Source organism: Dermatophagoides pteronyssinus, unplaced genomic scaffold, assembly GCF_027571235.1.
Source record: "Dermatophagoides pteronyssinus isolate colony J.1.1.1.1 unplaced genomic scaffold, Derpt_VIB-CSIC_2022.12 sq0006, whole genome shotgun sequence".
Classification (NCBI taxonomy): Eukaryota; Metazoa; Arthropoda; class Arachnida; order Sarcoptiformes; family Pyroglyphidae; genus Dermatophagoides; species Dermatophagoides pteronyssinus.
The window spans coordinates 1134269-1151830 of record NW_027461530.1 but is presented as its reverse complement, the minus strand read 5'-3'; the positions used below and the strand labels follow the sequence as shown (position 1 = coordinate 1151830).

Genomic DNA, 17562 nt, shown 5'->3' with positions numbered 1-17562 from the left:
AAAAAAATATATATGAAATTTTGTTGACAAATGAGCCAACCAAAAAAAAAAAGAAGAAAAAACTTATGAGATTCAATAAAAAACCCCGAAGGAATATTATAATAACGAATAACAAACAAACAACAACAACAACAAAAAGAACAGAATCTATATATGAAAAACTTTAACTTAAAATAACCTAACCTCACCTAACTGAACGTATAAAGTCATAGATATTTCCTATTTATTTAGAAAAATACAAACAACAACAACAAAAAGAACAGAATCTATATATGAAAAACTTTAACTTAAAATAACCTAACCTCACCTAACTGAACGTATAAAGTCATAGATATTTCCTATTTATTTAGAAAAATACAAACAACAACAACAAAAATCTAAATTAATCAATCAATCGATTGAAATGAATATATTTATGAATGAATGAATGGAAAAAAATTACATTACCTTTCAATAATTGATATATAGAACGAACAAACAAACAAACAATTCAGGAATATAGATTATTTTCTTCTTCACTTTCAAATAAGAAGAATTTGAATCGATTTTCTTTTCATTATAAATTCATTCATTCATTCAAAATAATAACTAAATGAACAATCAGCACAGGATATTCTTGTTGTTGTTGTTTTTTCATTATTGAATCATTCATCGTATTGATTATTCATATTGATCGATAATAAATGAAAAGGATATGGTATTAAACAATAATAATAACAAAAGAAGAAGAAGAAAACATTACAAAGAAATTTTTGTTTTTGGGATATTAATGAAATTATCAGGTTTTCACTTTTATATATCATCAATTTTGTACACATTGTCGATCGAATATCAAATGTACAAATGTAGGCGTTGGATATTATTATTCAAAAAGGTTTTTTTTTTTGGTCGGGCTGTCAATTTCGTATGTTTCACATTGAATAATTGATTTCTTAATAAGAATTTTTTCTTATGAAATAATTGCTGCCCCAAACAAACAAACAAACAAACAACAATAGAATAATAGAATATTTCGAATCAATCAAATTGATAAATGAGAATTGTTCGTTTCTCAATTTCGGACATTCAAAATATTTCAAGGATTTTTTCATAAAAAATTCATAAGATGAAAAAACGTTCGAATATTCGAATGAATATTTGAATTCAAAAAAAAAAAGAAGATAATCTCATCTATGAACGTGACGACGGTTGTATTTTTGTGTCTGCGTGCGCGTTCATGTTTTTTTTGTGATCTGCTGCGGTCTGTCAATTTTATTTTTTTTAGTGAAAAGTTTTTAATTTGAAAATTTTCATCCGAAATCAATTTGATCAAGAAAATAAAACAATGACATTATCCGATTCGATCAATGAATTCAAATTGGATAATGTTCCAAATGATTGTATACAAAGTGTAAAATTTGGTAAACATTCGGATCAATATTTACTTGCCGCTTCATGGGATTCAACATTACGTTTATATGATATTTTTAATAAAAAACTTTGTCTTAAATTTGATCATCCGGCACCGGTTTTAGATTGTGCTTTTCAGGTTAGTTTTGTTGTTGAATTTCTTTGTAAATCTAAGTTGTCAAATTTCTAATTAAATATCATAGGATTCAAATCATGCATGGAGCGCTGCATTTGACCGTAAAGTTCGAATGTTTGATCTACAAACAAATACCGAAACAATTGTTGGCCATCATGATGCACCAATCAGATGTTTAGAATATTCGATTGATAATAATCTTATTATAACGGGTGGTTGGGATTCACAACTTCGATTATGGGATGGACGATCACCGAATGCTGTTGGAACTTATAGTCAACCAGATCGAATATATACGTTCGATGTTAGTGGTAATACAATTGTTGTTGGTACAGCCGAACGCCGTGTACTTGTTTGGGATCTAAAAAATATGTCCTATCCACAACAACGAAGAGAATCAAGTCTAAAATATCAAACCAGATATATTCGATGTTTTAGTAACAAAGAAGGTTTTGTTCTTAGTTCGGTTGAAGGTCGTGTTGCTGTTGAATATCTGGATCCTAGTCCAGATGCACAGAAGAAAAAATATGCATTCAAATGTCATCGTAACAAAGATACAGCTACCGGATTGGAATATATTTTTCCCGTAAATTCAATTAGTTTTCATTCGGGTTATAATACATTTGCAACTGGTGGATCCGATGGTTTTGTTAATATTTGGGATGGTTTTAACAAAAAACGTCTTTGTCAATTTCATAAATATCCAACAAGTATTTCATCATTATGTTTTTCACCTGATGGTACTTATCTAGCTATTGCATCATCATATTTAGCTGAAACAAATGATATTAAAGATATACCACCGGATTCAATTTTCATAAGAAAAGTTTCCGATCAGGAAACTAAACCAAAATAATTTTATATTTTTAGTAATTTTTTTTTTTTTTTTTTTGAAATTAATTATCATTCATCAATCTTTTTATTCAAAAATGAATAATTAAAAAAAAAAATTCATCCATTTTTTTCTAAATTATACAAGTTTTTTAGCTTCGAAAAAACTTTTCAAATGTTTCATTTGCCATATTCCCATACCCAATAGGATTATCGTTTGAAATAATGACCACCATAATACTCTTGAATAGGTACTTTCGCTTGTTGCACGAAATCGTTCTTCACGATACTAAATACAGAAACAACAAAAAAAAAGTTTTTAGAATCAAATTTAGAAAATTTTTCAACAAAAACAAAATAATAATTACTCTTTGATAATTCTGTTCCTTAGTAATCTGTTCAACTTGATCCAATAATTGTCGAATTCTTAATTGTAATTCACTTAATTTTTCTTGATGAGCAATATTTTGATAATCAATTGCATGTTCACCAACTTGTATATCTAAATGTACACGTAATTGACCACCAGCAAACCAACGTGTTGAATTTGAATATAAACAAATAATATGTTCACCCGGTGAATGTGATGTAAATGAAAAACGTCCTTCGGATGAATATGCTTTCGATAATATAATATTATCTTCTGGACCACGAACTTCAACATGCATACCAATACCGGGACTTGATGGCATAAAACCACCAGTATTTGGATCGAATAATTGACATTTATAATTTCCTTGAATTCAGTAAAAAAAATTAATCAAAATTTTTTTCTTAAAACCCCAGTGATTTTAAATCAAAAACTTACCGACAACTAAAGTTTCATCAGGAACTTCTTCGATGAAACATTTTCTTTCTGTTTCACCAATATGAAAATATAATGCCAATGTTGATTGATATAATATCGATGAAATGATAATAATATAAATTCGATTCATATTTGAAAACAAATTCTTTTCAAACAAAATTCTGTTTGAATACTTTAACCAAAATTGACATATGACCAATATATTTTTTTTATAACACACACACACTGCAGAGCCACGTAATGAAAAAATAACAACATATAAAATTGGCAAATTTGAATTGCCAATTTTATACAATGTAGATAAATTCAAACGAATAAAACAAAAAACCTGAATACCTTTGTATTGAAAAAGGTAAAAAAAAGAATCAAGCCAGGTATGTGACAAGGTGAGAGAAACATAGAGAGCTGCCAATAATCATGAGTCATAAACAATGCAAAAAAATATTTTCTTAAATTCTTATTTGATTATGGTGATAATGTTCTTATGATCAATGAAAAATAAAAAATGTCGCCAAATCAATCAATAATAATCAATTTCCTATTATTAATCCTGGTCATTATTCAGCAATCAGGTAAGGTTTTTTTTTTGGTTTTTTCACAGATTAATTTGATTCATTCAATCCAATCCAAATCAATAGTATCATCACAAAAACAAACATTAAAATATTGTACAATTAATCAAAATGAATTGAATAAATGTCGTGATTGGTCAACAGCAGTGGATAATGATTATCATTTTCAATTTCATTTAGAATGTATTGAAGCCGATAATAAAGATCATTGTATGCAATTGATTGAAATACAAAAAGCACATTTAGTTAGTGCTGAACCGGGTGAAATTTATATCGCTGGACGATATCATAGTTTAGTACCGATTGTTTATGAACAATATGGTTCTGGTGGTGGTTCATCAACAAATCAATCGAATACCGGTTATTATGCTGTTGCTGTTGTAAAAGCAAATTCCTATACATACATTCAAGAACCAAAAGATTTACGAAATAAAAATGCATGTTTTAGTGGTGTTGGACAATTAGCCGGTTGGATATTACCAATTTTACGTTTATTAGAATTAGATCTTATCGATACTATTGATTGTAATAATATTATACAGAATGCTGCCAATTTTTTTAATGAAAGCTGTGCACCAAATGCATTGCTTGATAAAAATAATCCAATCGGTACGAATCCACAGAAAATCTGTCAACTTTGTGAATCGAAAAAATGTTCGGGCAATGATTTTTATGCAAATTTTGAAGGTGCCTTTAATTGTCTACGTAGTAAAGGTGATGTTGCATTCGTGAAACATACAATTGTCGACCAATTATCTAAAATTCATCGTATTCGACGACAAGATTATCAACTTTTATGTCCAAATGGTGATCGTACATCGGTGGAAAATTATCTAAATTGTAATTGGGGTTTTGTACCACCACATGCTATTCTAGTATCATCGGTAATATTACCCGAAACTAGAGATAAAATTCAACAATTCCTATTGGATTCATCAAGAATATTTTCTTTAAATAGAATGGATCCAATGTCACGACAAACTCCATCATCATTCAATTTATTCGATTCATTTAAATATAATGGAATGGATTTTATTTTTTCCGATGAAACAATATCATTAGCACCTGTTGATCGTTATCGACAAACATTTCGTGGTTATTTTAGTCTATTCAATCCATTTGTTGATATTGAAAATTTATTTGGAAAATTAAGAAAATGTAATGTACCGAATGCAAAACTTTGTGTTGTTTCGGAAGAAGAATGGAAAAAATGTAATAATATGAAATCGGCATTCCGTACGAATATGTTACAACCACAATTATTATGTGTACAAGGTTTGAATACAATTGATTGTATGCAAAAAATTCAACAAGGCCAGGCTGATCTCACTGTTCTGGATGCTGCCGATATTTATATGGCTGGACAACAATATAATTTAGAACCAATAATGGCCGAACAAAATAATCTAAATGATAGTTATTATTCAGTAGCAATAGCTAAAAAAGCTGATCTTGAAACTGATTTACTTTATCTAAAAGGTAAACAATCATGTCATTCTGGTTATCGAACAGCTGCCGGTTGGATAATACCGATGGCATTTTTATTATCCAATTCACGAATGCGTTCATATCGTTGTGATCCGGTAAAAGCAGCATCACAATTTTTTTCCAAATCTTGTATACCCGGTGTACTGGCACCAGAATATTATCCATTAAGTAAATCTGTTTGGCAATATAATAATCTTTGCAATCTATGTCATGGTAATTCATATCGTTTTTGTCGTCGTGATTCATCCGAACCATTTTATGGTGATAATGGTGCATTTCAATGTTTAGTTGAAGGTGGTGGTGATGTTGCATTTGCTAAACATACAGTTATTTTCGAAAATACTAATGGTATTAATCCAGAATATTGGGCACGTAATAAATATCTTGATGATTTTGAATTGTTATGTCGTGATGGATCACGTGCCGAAGTACAAGATTATAACCGTTGTAATCTTGGACAAGTTTCAACTAATGCAATTGTTACAAATAAATTTAAACCATATTATCAAAAAGAAGCTTATATTACATTATTTATTTATGCTCAACAATTTTATGGTTCAAAATATTCAAATGAATTTACATTTAAAATGTTTGTATCCGGACCAAAATATAAAAATCTTATATTTCAAGATTCAACTGTAAAATTAAAAACCGTTTCAGATGATCGTCGTGATTATCGTAAATATCTTGGACATGAATTTATGACTGCAATGTCGATTGTTGAATGTCAAAGTAGAAATCATGTCCAATCATTAATGACCAAATCATTTTATCTAAATAATTTTTATTCATATTTTTCATTATTATTTATTACAATCATTTTTCATACAATATTTTTTCTTATTTACAATTACTGAATTTTGATTGATTATCAATAATTTTTTCTCTTTCTTTTGTTTTACACATGCTATCTATGCTCAAAAAAAAATTGCAATTTAAAATTTGAAAATTGAAAATTAAATTTGCATTTCATAATTTTCTTTCTATAATGGACCATCGTTGTTTCCATGACAACATGGATATTTCTGTGTTGAAATAAAACACAAAACAAAACAACCGAAATGAATTTTCATGCAGCGAGTGTTTGTGTTTTTATTTGTTAGACAAAGATGAATTGAAAAAACATTGAAACTTTGAAACAAGAAAATGATTAAGAAAAAAACAATGGATAAAGATCATCGTCAACAACAACAACAAACATTTCAACGTTCAGGAAATCTAGTAGCCTTTAAGGTTTGTTTCATTTTTTTTGTTTCTATCAAAGATTATTGATGGATTATTCTGGCCTTTTTGTTAATTCATTTTCTTTTTCAAAAAAAATTCATTATTATAGTCTGAACAAACACAATTGACAATTGATGATCTAAATCGTAAACAAAATAATCAAATTGATAATAATAATGAAAAAATTGTCAAATGTGATTCATCAATCAAATTGTTTATAATGAATGAAAAAGATTCCATAATGGTAATCATATTGGATAATAATAATGATAAAATTATTATACAGGATTTAAATATAAATCGTCGTATTGAACATCATAATCAAATGAAATTAATAAATGATTCATGGCAAATAATATTTATACATTTAGGTTCATTATGGTCTGGTTATCATAATGAACGTGAACAAAAATTAGAATTTCAAATACAACAGATAAATGATTTTTCCAAAATGACCTGTTCAATTCCGATTGATCATCATCATCATCAGCATTATCATCTTAGTGATTTTTATGTAAACAAAGATATGCTTCTTTGTTTATTTGAATCAATCAATAAAAAACAAAATTCAATCATACAATATTATCAATTATTAGATACAAAAGATTTGAAACGTAAAAAATATTGGCAAATTTATAAAAAAATTCAATCAAAATCATTGAAAACAAATGTCAATAATACATTGATTGCATTCATTATTGAAGATGATGATCTTAACGTGATCAATCTAATCGATTTGAATAATGATAAACATCCGATTGAATATAAAATTCCAATCAAAAAAAAATTATCGATAGTATCGATTGAATTTGATTCGATACATTCGAATTCATTTTGTTTATCAACAAACCGGCCAACATTTTATTTTTGTTTCTATTCACCGGATAATCAACAATGTTATCAATATGATTCGATTACCATTCATGATGATGATGATGGAAACAATGATGAAAAATCATCGATAAATGATCAACAACTTATTGCATATAAAATACCTGATCTATTCATTTTCAAATCAAATAATAATATTTCCATAATCAATTCAAAACATCAAAAATATTATCTGAAAAAACGTGAATTTATTGAAAAAATGATTATTAACAGTTTGAATGATGATTTTAGAAAATATCTGTTTGATGATTCAATCAAAAATGATGATGATATGGATGATAATTATGAACTATGGAGATTGATGGCCAGAAAATTTATTATGGAAAATAATATTGATTGGACATTGATTTGTTTAGCTAAAATGGGTAATGTTAGCTTAGTACGTATATTACGACAAGAGATGGCAATAAAAAATGGTGATGAAAATATTGTTAAATTTTTATTAATGTTACATTTAGATTTATTGGAAGAATCGGAAGAACAATTAGAAAAAATTCAACCACAAACAAAAAGATGTCGTTTATATTGTTTACAAGAAAAATGGTCAAAAGCATTTGAATGTGCAGATAAAATTGAGCTAAAAAATCTTTATTATCAATATGCAAAACAAATGGAAATGGAAAATCGTCTAATGGATTCAATTTTATATTTTGAACGTTCAGATAATATTGATGAAATTGTTCGAATGTTATTTGAAAATGGTAATATTAATGATTTAAAAAATTATTGTCTAAAAAAACATAATGGAAAATATGATCGAAAATTAGTATCATGGTGGGGACAATATTGTGAAAGTCAAAATGATCATTCAACTGCATTAGAAATGTATCATATTGCAAATGATTATTATAATCTTGTTCGGTTATTATGTCATCTTGGACAAAAAGATAAAGCTATTGAATTGGTTGATGATTATCTTCAACAGCAACAATCGAATGATAATGATGGCGATAAAACAACAACAACAACAAAAACATCATCAACAGCCGAATGGACAGGTGCAATACGTTTTCTTGGTAAACATCTTGAATCGATTGATAGTTTACAATCAATTGATTATTATTTACAATGTTTAGCCATACGGCATGCAATACGTGTTGCAATTACATATGAACATTATGATAAATTAGTTATGATTGCTAATAAATATCTATCGATAAATGAATGTAAAAATATTATAAATAGATATTTTACATTGGAAAATGATTTTGAAGATAAACAGGTTAGTGAAGAAAATATGGCAATGCTTTATTATAAAGCAAATTTTTGTCGACAAGCAATATTATTTGCAATCAAACATCGTTTATGGTCATTTCTTCGACGTATTCTTAATCAAGAATTAGAAAAAGATGAACAAATTAATATTTTACAAGATGATATTGATCTATTAATTGAATATCTACGTGAAGATAATAGTATTATTGATATTGTAATCGATTTAATATTGATTTCGGATCAAAAACAATTTGATCAAATCAATTCATTAATTCAACAATTTGGTATCGATCTAAATGATCAAATAATGGAAAAATTAGAACAATTTATAACCAAACATTCAGATAATCAATCATTAATTGAAACGATTGCAGAATTATGTTTACAAAAAGGTGATTATCAATTAGCAGCAAAATTATATAATAAACTTGGTAGAAGAATTGATTCAATGAAATCATTAATACGTACTGGACAATCAGATAAAATTATACAATTTGCAAATGTTGCACGTGATAAAATTGTATTTAAATTGGCTGCAAATTTTTTACAAACAATTAATTATGATGATACAGAACAAGTGATTCGTTTCTATACAAAAGCACAAGCATTTGATGAATTAGAACGTTATCGTCAAACATTGAATGAACAACAATGAAATTGAAATTGAAATCAATCAATCAATCAATCAAATATTTGTCGATGACAACTGAAGGTCGATTGGAAAAACATAATAAACGAAGAAAACGGTGAAAAATGATATTAATGAAAATTTTTTCATTTAAAATATTTGAAATTGTTTCGATCGATCGATTGATCGTTTTTCTTCTTCTTCATTCTCTCTTTTCACAAACACACATTCCATTACATTTGATGTTTACGATAAATACGTTTACCCAAATGGTCAATCTCATTCTAATCATCATTAACAATTTTTGGTTGGGCGTTTTTTCACCTTAATTTTTTGTTCAAAAAAAGCACGGAGAAAAATATTAGATTTTTTCAAATCTTACGTTATTCTGTTTCTGAGTTGCAAAAAAAAAGAAAATTAATGAATTCACTAGAAAACTGAAACTAGAAAAGTCACCGAAAACATTTTTCTTATTAAAATAAAATAAAAATAATTTTCAAAAACAATTTTTTCAAAGTTTAAATTGACTGACATTGACAACATATGTCATCCAATTTATATATGATATGAATGTGAGGGAAAAAGCTAATCAAAAAAAATTCCTATTGCCCGAACATTATTGATTCCTGTTGCAAAAAAAACAAACCAGTAATAATTTTTCATTTTCCGAAAAAGAATTATTATGTATTTAAGAGTGGTAGGGGCTGGATTATTCATTATCATCTGAATTTTTTTTTCTATATCAATCGATGGCGGTAATAAAATGAAAATTTTTTTCATTCAAACGAATTTGTTTTTGGTTTTTTCAATGTTTTTTTTCCTGGGTTATCTGGAACAGAACTGAATATATATTCGGACAATAGATATTCAGTAAATTTCGTAATCATCATCATCATCATGATTTTCTCATATAAACTTTATTTGATTTTTGCTTTGATTTTTGTTTTTTGTTTCGGGTAAATTTATTTTATTTTATTTCATTTCATTACGATTGGATTTTCAACAGAAAAAAAATGTGACGAGCAAAGAAAATGAAACGCAAAACAAAATGAAAAAAACAATTTACAACATTTTCATTTTGGGATTTTTTTCTTCTTCTTTTCTGTTTTTTTGATTCGACATTTTGTTGAACACCTGTGTGTGTGTTAAACATGGACTTTTACTAACTAACTAAAACTTAGGACTGGGTAAAATTGAATGACATGAGAGTGAGAGAGAGAGAATAAGTCAGTCAGTAAGAGAGAGAGAGAGAGAGAGAGAGAAGCAGAAATTTTAATCATCGTTAAGGTTAAAGTTGTCAGTCGACAACGATAAAATGAAAAAATTCCAAAAAGGTAAATGGAAAAAAAACTAAAGAACGTCATCATCGTCATCATTGAATGCAAATTTGCAAATTTTTTGTTTTGAATATGGCTTTTTTTCTGGAGAGAATAAGAAAAAAAAACCAATCAATAATCATTTTTGAAGATCGATCAATCGATCGATCGATTCATGGTTGTGACAACCAAAACCACAGATGACTTTCATTCACATTTTCATTTTTGTTGCATGTCACACCAGAACCAGAACCAGAACTGAAAAAATTCAATTAACGTGGATGATTCTCTCTCTCTCTCCCTCTTCCAATTAACTGTTTGGTGGTAGTTTTGTTTTTTAATTTCAAAATTTTTTAAATAATTTTTCAAACCAAAAACATCATCATCATCGTCATAAATTACGAAAATGAAGAAGAAAAAGAAGAAAAATTCTTAAGAAAAAATTCAATGAAAAAAAAGAAAACTAAAAATTTTTTCAAAAGAATTTCTTCATTTCATTTGATTTGAAAATAAAATAAATAAATAAATAAGTGTGATGCCATATCAACAGAGAGAGAGAGAGAGAGAGAGAGAGAGAGAAAAAACATTATCTTTTTCTCTGTTTGTGTGTTTTAAAGCCGTAAGCCGACAATTAACTACTTGTTTGGCACTTTTTTTCTCTCTCTTTCTCTATGTTCCTCATCATCAACATAATCTATGCGAATCTCGTAAAGAACCAAAGAGAGAGAGAATGGTGATAATGAAACAAACGAAAAAAAACACATCGAGATGAGATAACATAAACAGATAGATCAGATCAAAGATTTTTGATCCTCACAGAAAGATGTTTGAATGTTTGAATTTTTCTTCTGGTAAACATTCTTCTTTTTCAGGTAATTTCAGGTGATTTTTATTTTTTAATTTTTTCAACATTGAAAAAAATAAAAATTCAAAGTTCAATTCTGTTCGACTTTCGGAATATAGGCTTCAAGTCTATGACCATCGTCATCATTATCATATAACCGATGGACAACAACAACAACAAATATATATCGATCACAGCTGGTGGTCAAGTCAAGTCAAATCAAGATTTTTTTTCGGTGAAAAAAATCACACATAACCCAAATATAACGTAAAAAAAAAGCAATGAAATTTTTTTTTTTGAAATAACGAAAAGATCATCATCATCATCAAAGTCGCCAAGCAGTCTCCTGATTTTGCGAATTTTTTTCCTTTTTTCTTTACTTTCGAATCCTGTTTACCTGGTCAAGTAAGAAGCAAGAGAGAGAGAGAGAGAGAGAGAGAGGGTAGTTATGTCATAAAATTTCAAATTTTTTTTTCGGTTTTCAAACTTTCGATTCAATATTTGATGATGATGCTCTCGGCATACATGTTTTTGTTTTGTTCATCTACCCGATCAATCGGGTAGTTTTTTTTTGTTTTTGTTGGTTTGTTTGGTTTGGTTTGGTTCGGGTCATAAACCAAGCAAAAAGTCAATGAATTTTTTCTATTTCACTTTCTTTGGAAAATTCTTTCTATAGTTTTTTTCTGCTGATTAAAAATTTTCTAATCAAAACAAAACAAAACAAATTTCATTGAAATGGAACAAACAAACAAACAAACAAATCTGTCCGAAAAACCATCTGCAAAATCAAATTCAAATAGTGATGGTGGTCATTGCCATCAATCGATTTATTTATTTATTTATCCAGAAATGAAAAAAAAACATTCAAGGTAATATCCAACAACAACAACAACAACAAAATGAGAGAAAACCATGCATTTCATCATTCAATTGAAAATTTGTTTCCATTTGAACTTTCAAATGTTTAAACTAAACTAATGTGAAATCATCTTGCCATCTCCATCATTATCATCATCAACTTCCATTTACAATGATTTAAATATTCCTCCTTTTTCTTTCTTTATTTAATATTATAATTTGCTTCATCTATTTATTTCTGGTTTTTGTTGTTGTTGTTGTTGTTGTTGTCATAGTCATTGACCGACAACACACACACACACACCAACTATACAATTTTGGGTTAACAACAACAACAACAGCAGAAAATTGTTCCAGGAACATTGTCCCGTTTTATAAGCTTGTAACGGTAATAATAACAATAAAATAACATTCTTTGTTTGAAAATATAACAAAAGATCCTAGATGTATAACAGAGAGACCCAAAACAAGCTTTACTGTAAAATCTAAATAAATATTTTTGTTAACACTCGAAAAAAAACATTATTTACATCGAGCCAGAGAGAGAGAGAGAGAGAGGGATTTTTTTTCAAAATCGATTTTCAACTAAATCAAATCAACCATATTGACATATATAGTCTATATGTCTTTATGTGTGGATGATGATTATTATTGATTTTTTTTCCACTCTTAAATAGAGATCATCATCAATGATGTTTCAACAACATAAATGTGTTGTTGTTGTTGTTGTTGATGTTTGTAATGACACAATCACACCATTTGAATTGAAACCTTTTTTGTCGTCGGGTCCACACAAATAACAAGGAGTCCTCTCGAATAATTTTTCATTGTCTGACATTATTTACCAAATAAAAATCACAAACCTCCATCCAAATCTGCCAAAAAATATTACAATTGAATGTCGGCAATGTTTTTATTTTTTGGTTAGTGTTTATACAAATATCAATTTAAAGTACTTGTGTGTGGACACTCGACTTGTGTGTGTGTGTTTGACATGGATTTTATATTTTTTTTTGTCAAAAAAACCCAGAGACAGAGAGATAACTAGAGCAAAAAAGCATTGAATGAATGAATGGAAAAAAATTATTCATTTGAAAATATGATGATGATGATGATGACTCTATGGTTGGATTTCATTCATGGAAAAATACAATTTTTTCTATTTTGAAAAGATTTTTTTTTTCTTATTTTGAAAATCATTGATTCATTGATTCAAATGTGTGAATTATCATTTTGTCCTAGGAAAAGAGAGAGAGTGAGAAAAAAGTGTGACAGTTTTACTTAGTGTTAGCGGCTAACAGTAATTTTCTCGTTGTTTTGTTATGATTGTGAACCAAAAAACTGAATTGAATTGAATTGAAATAAAATAATGATCCGGTGAACAAGAGAAAAACATGAATAATAATGAATAACATTGTCCATTCATTCATTCATTTATTGATTCAATTCACACATTGAAAAAAAAACAAGATTTTATTCATTATTCAATGAAATCAAACAAAAAAGGTTCCAAAATCATTATTATTTAGTACTCTCTAATTGAGACAAAAATTTCCATATGTAAAACAAGCAAGCAAGTTAGGTAAATTCAATTCATTTTCTATTCAATGATTATGATGTGAAAACTGAATAAAAGGAGAGAGGTGAGAGGTGAAAATGATTATTTACACTTCAATCATTTGTCGTTGGATAATAATAATGATTTTTTTCTCTCTTGTGTTGTATAAATGGATAACATTGTTGTGTTTATTGAACTAAAAAAAACAAACTATTTTTTGATCATCATCATCAATGAATTATCCCAAATTCAATCATAATGATCGAAAATATGAATCTGATAAAATTGCTAAAAACATTCAATCAACCAATGACTTTCATTCAATCTCTGCAGTTCAATCTTTGTAAATCAAACAAATGAAAGGTGAGACGATTTATTTATTTGTTGTAAATCAGGTAAATCTATCTACCTTTACTGGTTTATTTAAATAAAAGTCTTATAAGCTTATCTTGATTTGGTGATATTATCTCTTATTTATTAGCTGCTGTGGTTTCTGGTTATGCATATAATATCATATTGTAAATGGAAACATGATATTACATCCAAACAAAGCAAAACAAACGAAAATAATATCAATTTTCAATTGTATTTGGACCATATGGTTATAATGATGGTGGTGGTGGTGGATCATTATTATCCAAAATTGATTGATTTTTTTTTCTTTGTAACATTATATTCATGTTCATTGTTCTCTGTATTAGAAAATTGGCCAATAACTAACTGACTGATAATAAATAAAATGATAACGGTCATCATTAATTTGAATTTACCATTTGACCTTTCTCTAGGTTTTTTCTCTGGTTTTTCTGGTCATCATTTTGAATTTCAAGTGATCTTCTTCACCGAAAAAACAAAACAAAAAACAAAAACAAATCCACTTGGCACTTTTGTATCAATTTTTTCGTTGTTGTTTTTGTTTTATTTACATTCATCTTCAGCTCTCTCTCTCTCCCTCTCTGTATTTGTTATTGACAATCATCATCGTCATAAGAACTACCACGAAACAAAAATCTTTTAAATCTCTTGGACACGTTCTTGTTGTTGTTGTTGGAAATTTTGAAAAAAAACGATCGTCATCAACAACAACAACAGGTAATATGTAAAGGCCATTTATTCAAAAAAAAAGATAAGAATCTCTCTATTTGATTGGGCCAATCATTTTTTGTTTTGTTTTCGCTGTATTCAAAAAATAAAAGTGACCACCACCATCAAGGTAAGAGAGAGAGAGAGAGATCAATATCGTTTATCGTACCGTGTCCAGATTGATTATCATCATCATCATCATCATCAATGACGATCAACCACGATAGATCGATCGATCGATCGTTTTACCAACACACAAGAAAAAGTCTTTATGGTTATTTGTGGTTTGGTCGTTATTTGTGGGGTACATCATATTCGTCCTACTTTTTTTTTCTTTTTAAAAAAATACCTATGTGTATTTCACATTTTCTTGAGAACAAGACCCAAGGAAAAAGAAAAATATGAGAAAACTTAACGAACGAACGAACAAACGAGCGAAGAATGCAATAAATGTAATGAAAATCTAATTTATTAAAATGTCAAAATGAATGCAGATCACATTCTCCAAATGATGATGATCAAGGTAAAAGAGAGAGAAACAAAACAAAAAAAACGACGTTTAAGTTTTATTCATTTAGAAATGAATGAAAACCAAAACGAACGAAAGAACGAACGAAGAAAAATTTTTCGGGCCCCGATTCATTCAATGATCGTCGTTGTTTTTTCATTATTAAATGGAATTTTCTTTCTTTCATTTACGAAACAACTTGACGAGATATTGATGGTGATGAACAAGCAACAACAACAACTAGAGAAAGAAATGAATCAAATGAAAGAAAAAAAAATCGATTATTTATTCATTTCTTTGAATGACCTTTATTATTATTTTTTGTTTCCAAATAATTTCTTCTCTTCTCTTCTTTTTACCATTAAAATTCCATAGATTTTTTTTTGCTGGATTGTATCAAGTTGATGATGATCATTATCATCATCAATCGTTTTGTCATTTTGAAAGAAAATACTAAAAAACAAAAAATCATATTGATGATGTATCGATTTTTTTTGTTGATTATGATTATCAATCTTTAGATTTGGAAAAATTTTTTCTGTTTCTCTTCTGGAAATTATCGATTATCATATTATTGAATTTGAATGGTATACTAGACACTATAATATGATAAACACGTGTAAACTTTTGGAAAGATAATGATAATAAACACGTGTTAATCATTATCTTTATCATCATCATCTTGTTGCAACAAACGTATCAGTGTAGTTTAGTTACTAATTGATATTTTTATTTTTATTTTTTGGTTGGATATCCAAAGCGTATAATTAACTGTTATAGTAGTTTGTTGTTTTTTGATCACTATCACCGCCTTGTTTAGCTATGTTTTTTTTTCTGTTTGTAAATGGTAAGCATTTTATTATTATTATTATTACGGTAAAACCTTATAATTATTCAGTAGCAACAAAGTGTTGGTGTGTTGGTGGTGGTGTGGTTTGTCGGCTTGTTTTTCTTCTCAAACATATAAAATAACAGTGAAAAAAGTGTAAAATGAATGAATGAATGAAGAAAATTTTTCAAATCAATTTAGGATGTATTTAATTATTCAAACACACTGTTGATGGTTACTAAATGGTTAATTATCGTGATTATAATCACATCATCAAGGATAACTAACTAACTAAGTAACTAAGTAACGGATTGAATATAAATTAAGAATTTTTGTTTTTGTTTTTTGAAAATAAACGAAAGAAATTAAAACACTTTGTTACAACAGAAAAAAAAATCTAAATAAATAAATAAATCACTAAAACATCAAAAAAACAGAAAATGTTTAAATTCTTTCAATTTCAGAAGAAAAACATTTGGCTAAATGTTTATAATGAGAAAATTAGAAATTTTATTGGCTGTCCATTTTGTTTGTTTCATTTGCATCCGTTGTATTTTTCTTTTTTCTTTCATTCTTTTCTTTTTCAATTCATCATCGATTGATTTGAAATTTCAAATATATTTCATTATTATATACACAAAACGTCATTCAAAAATCATTACATCACATCAGACATTGACTATATTCGTAGATTGAAAGTTTATTTTTTTTTCATTTTGATGAACGGATGTAATAATATTATGTGTGTGTGTATGGACAGTCAAACTGAACAATGATGTGATGGACTCATATATATCCTACCACAAATACAAATCATTCACATAAATATAGAAAAAGAAACGAAAGAAACGAAAGAAATCAAACATCAATTAATTTGATTTGAAGACAAATTCATCATTCAAAGTTGGAAAAAAACAAAACAAAACAATTGAATTGAATTGTTGTTGTTGGCCGAATCAAATTGATGAGAAATGGATGCAATACGAAATGAAATGAACAGAAAAAAAGCTTGCATGCTGATTATTTCATTCAATATTTTCTTATGAACGAAAATATATTTTCATTGATGAATTGTTTGCTGTTGTTTTGTCCGTTTTTTTTTGGTTTCGGAATTGATGATGACTGATTGATTGATTGATTGACTTAATAGTGTGTAACATTTGATGGATGATGATGATCTAGAAAATTTATTTGAAAAAAAAATTTTTGATTAAAATAAACTGGATTTAGCCAAAATAAATAATAAAACACACATTTTTGATTCATAAATATGACTTGTGTTTTGATTTGATTTGATTTGCTTGTGTCGACCATCACCACCAATCAAATCAAAACTTGTCTAAATATTTGTCAATCAATTTTTGAAAGAAAAAAAATCCAAACT

The 17562-nt window shown here is 27.7% G+C and overlaps 4 protein-coding genes across 4 annotated transcripts; 3 read left to right on the top strand and 1 right to left on the bottom strand.

The window, feature by feature from the left end:
- Nucleotides 1-1238: 1238 nt before the first annotated feature.
- Nucleotides 1239-2485, top strand: Bub3 (mitotic checkpoint protein Bub3). Its single transcript, XM_027346177.2, has 2 exons — nt 1239-1528; nt 1593-2485. Exons 1-2 carry the CDS (start codon nt 1325-1327, stop codon nt 2379-2381), a joined length of 993 nt encoding a protein of 330 aa, XP_027201978.1. The 5' UTR covers nt 1239-1324; the 3' UTR covers nt 2382-2485.
- On the bottom strand, nt 2423-3381 carry eca (transmembrane p24 trafficking protein eclair). The gene is made up of 3 exons (XM_027346188.2): nt 3165-3381; nt 2725-3092; nt 2423-2645 (listed from the first exon to the last, which is right to left on the bottom strand). The coding sequence occupies exons 1-3, from the start codon at nt 3292-3294 to the stop codon at nt 2496-2498; spliced, it is 648 nt and encodes a 215-aa protein (XP_027201989.1). The 5' UTR covers nt 3295-3381; the 3' UTR covers nt 2423-2495.
- A 75-nt stretch (nt 3382-3456) lies between these two features.
- Nucleotides 3457-6213, top strand: Tsf2 (transferrin 2). The gene is made up of 2 exons (XM_027346207.2): nt 3457-3736; nt 3803-6213. Exons 1-2 carry the CDS (start codon nt 3670-3672, stop codon nt 6079-6081), a joined length of 2346 nt encoding a protein of 781 aa, XP_027202008.2. The 5' UTR covers nt 3457-3669; the 3' UTR covers nt 6082-6213.
- Nucleotides 6214-6235: 22 nt separating this feature from the next.
- Nucleotides 6236-9527, top strand: rempA (intraflagellar transport protein rempA). The gene is made up of 2 exons (XM_027346206.2): nt 6236-6457; nt 6558-9527. Exons 1-2 carry the CDS (start codon nt 6371-6373, stop codon nt 9207-9209), a joined length of 2739 nt encoding a protein of 912 aa, XP_027202007.2. The 5' UTR covers nt 6236-6370; the 3' UTR covers nt 9210-9527.
- The last annotated feature ends 8035 nt before the right edge of the window (nt 9528-17562 follow it).

What these genes read in the sequence shown, in the direction of transcription:
- Bub3 (XM_027346177.2), top strand. Translation starts at nt 1,325, where the DNA reads ATGACATTATCCGATTCGATCAATGAATTCAAATTGGATAATGTTCCA. An exon ending in TTTTAGATTGTGCTTTTCAG is followed by an intron (nt 1,529 to 1,592) that starts GTTAGTTTTGTT and finishes TAAATATCATAG; the next exon opens with GATTCAAATCATGCATGGAG.
- eca (XM_027346188.2), bottom strand. Translation starts at nt 3,294, where the DNA reads ATGAATCGAATTTATATTATTATCATTTCATCGATATTATATCAATCA. An exon ending in TGATGAAACTTTAGTTGTCG is followed by an intron (nt 3,093 to 3,164) that starts GTAAGTTTTTGA and finishes ACTGAATTCAAG; the next exon opens with GAAATTATAAATGTCAATTA. An exon ending in AGGAACAGAATTATCAAAGA is followed by an intron (nt 2,646 to 2,724) that starts GTAATTATTATT and finishes TTCTGTATTTAG; the next exon opens with TATCGTGAAGAACGATTTCG.
- Tsf2 (XM_027346207.2), top strand. Translation starts at nt 3,670, where the DNA reads ATGTCGCCAAATCAATCAATAATAATCAATTTCCTATTATTAATCCTG. An exon ending in GGTCATTATTCAGCAATCAG is followed by an intron (nt 3,737 to 3,802) that starts GTAAGGTTTTTT and finishes CCAAATCAATAG; the next exon opens with TATCATCACAAAAACAAACA.
- rempA (XM_027346206.2), top strand. Translation starts at nt 6,371, where the DNA reads ATGATTAAGAAAAAAACAATGGATAAAGATCATCGTCAACAACAACAA. An exon ending in GAAATCTAGTAGCCTTTAAG is followed by an intron (nt 6,458 to 6,557) that starts GTTTGTTTCATT and finishes TCATTATTATAG; the next exon opens with TCTGAACAAACACAATTGAC.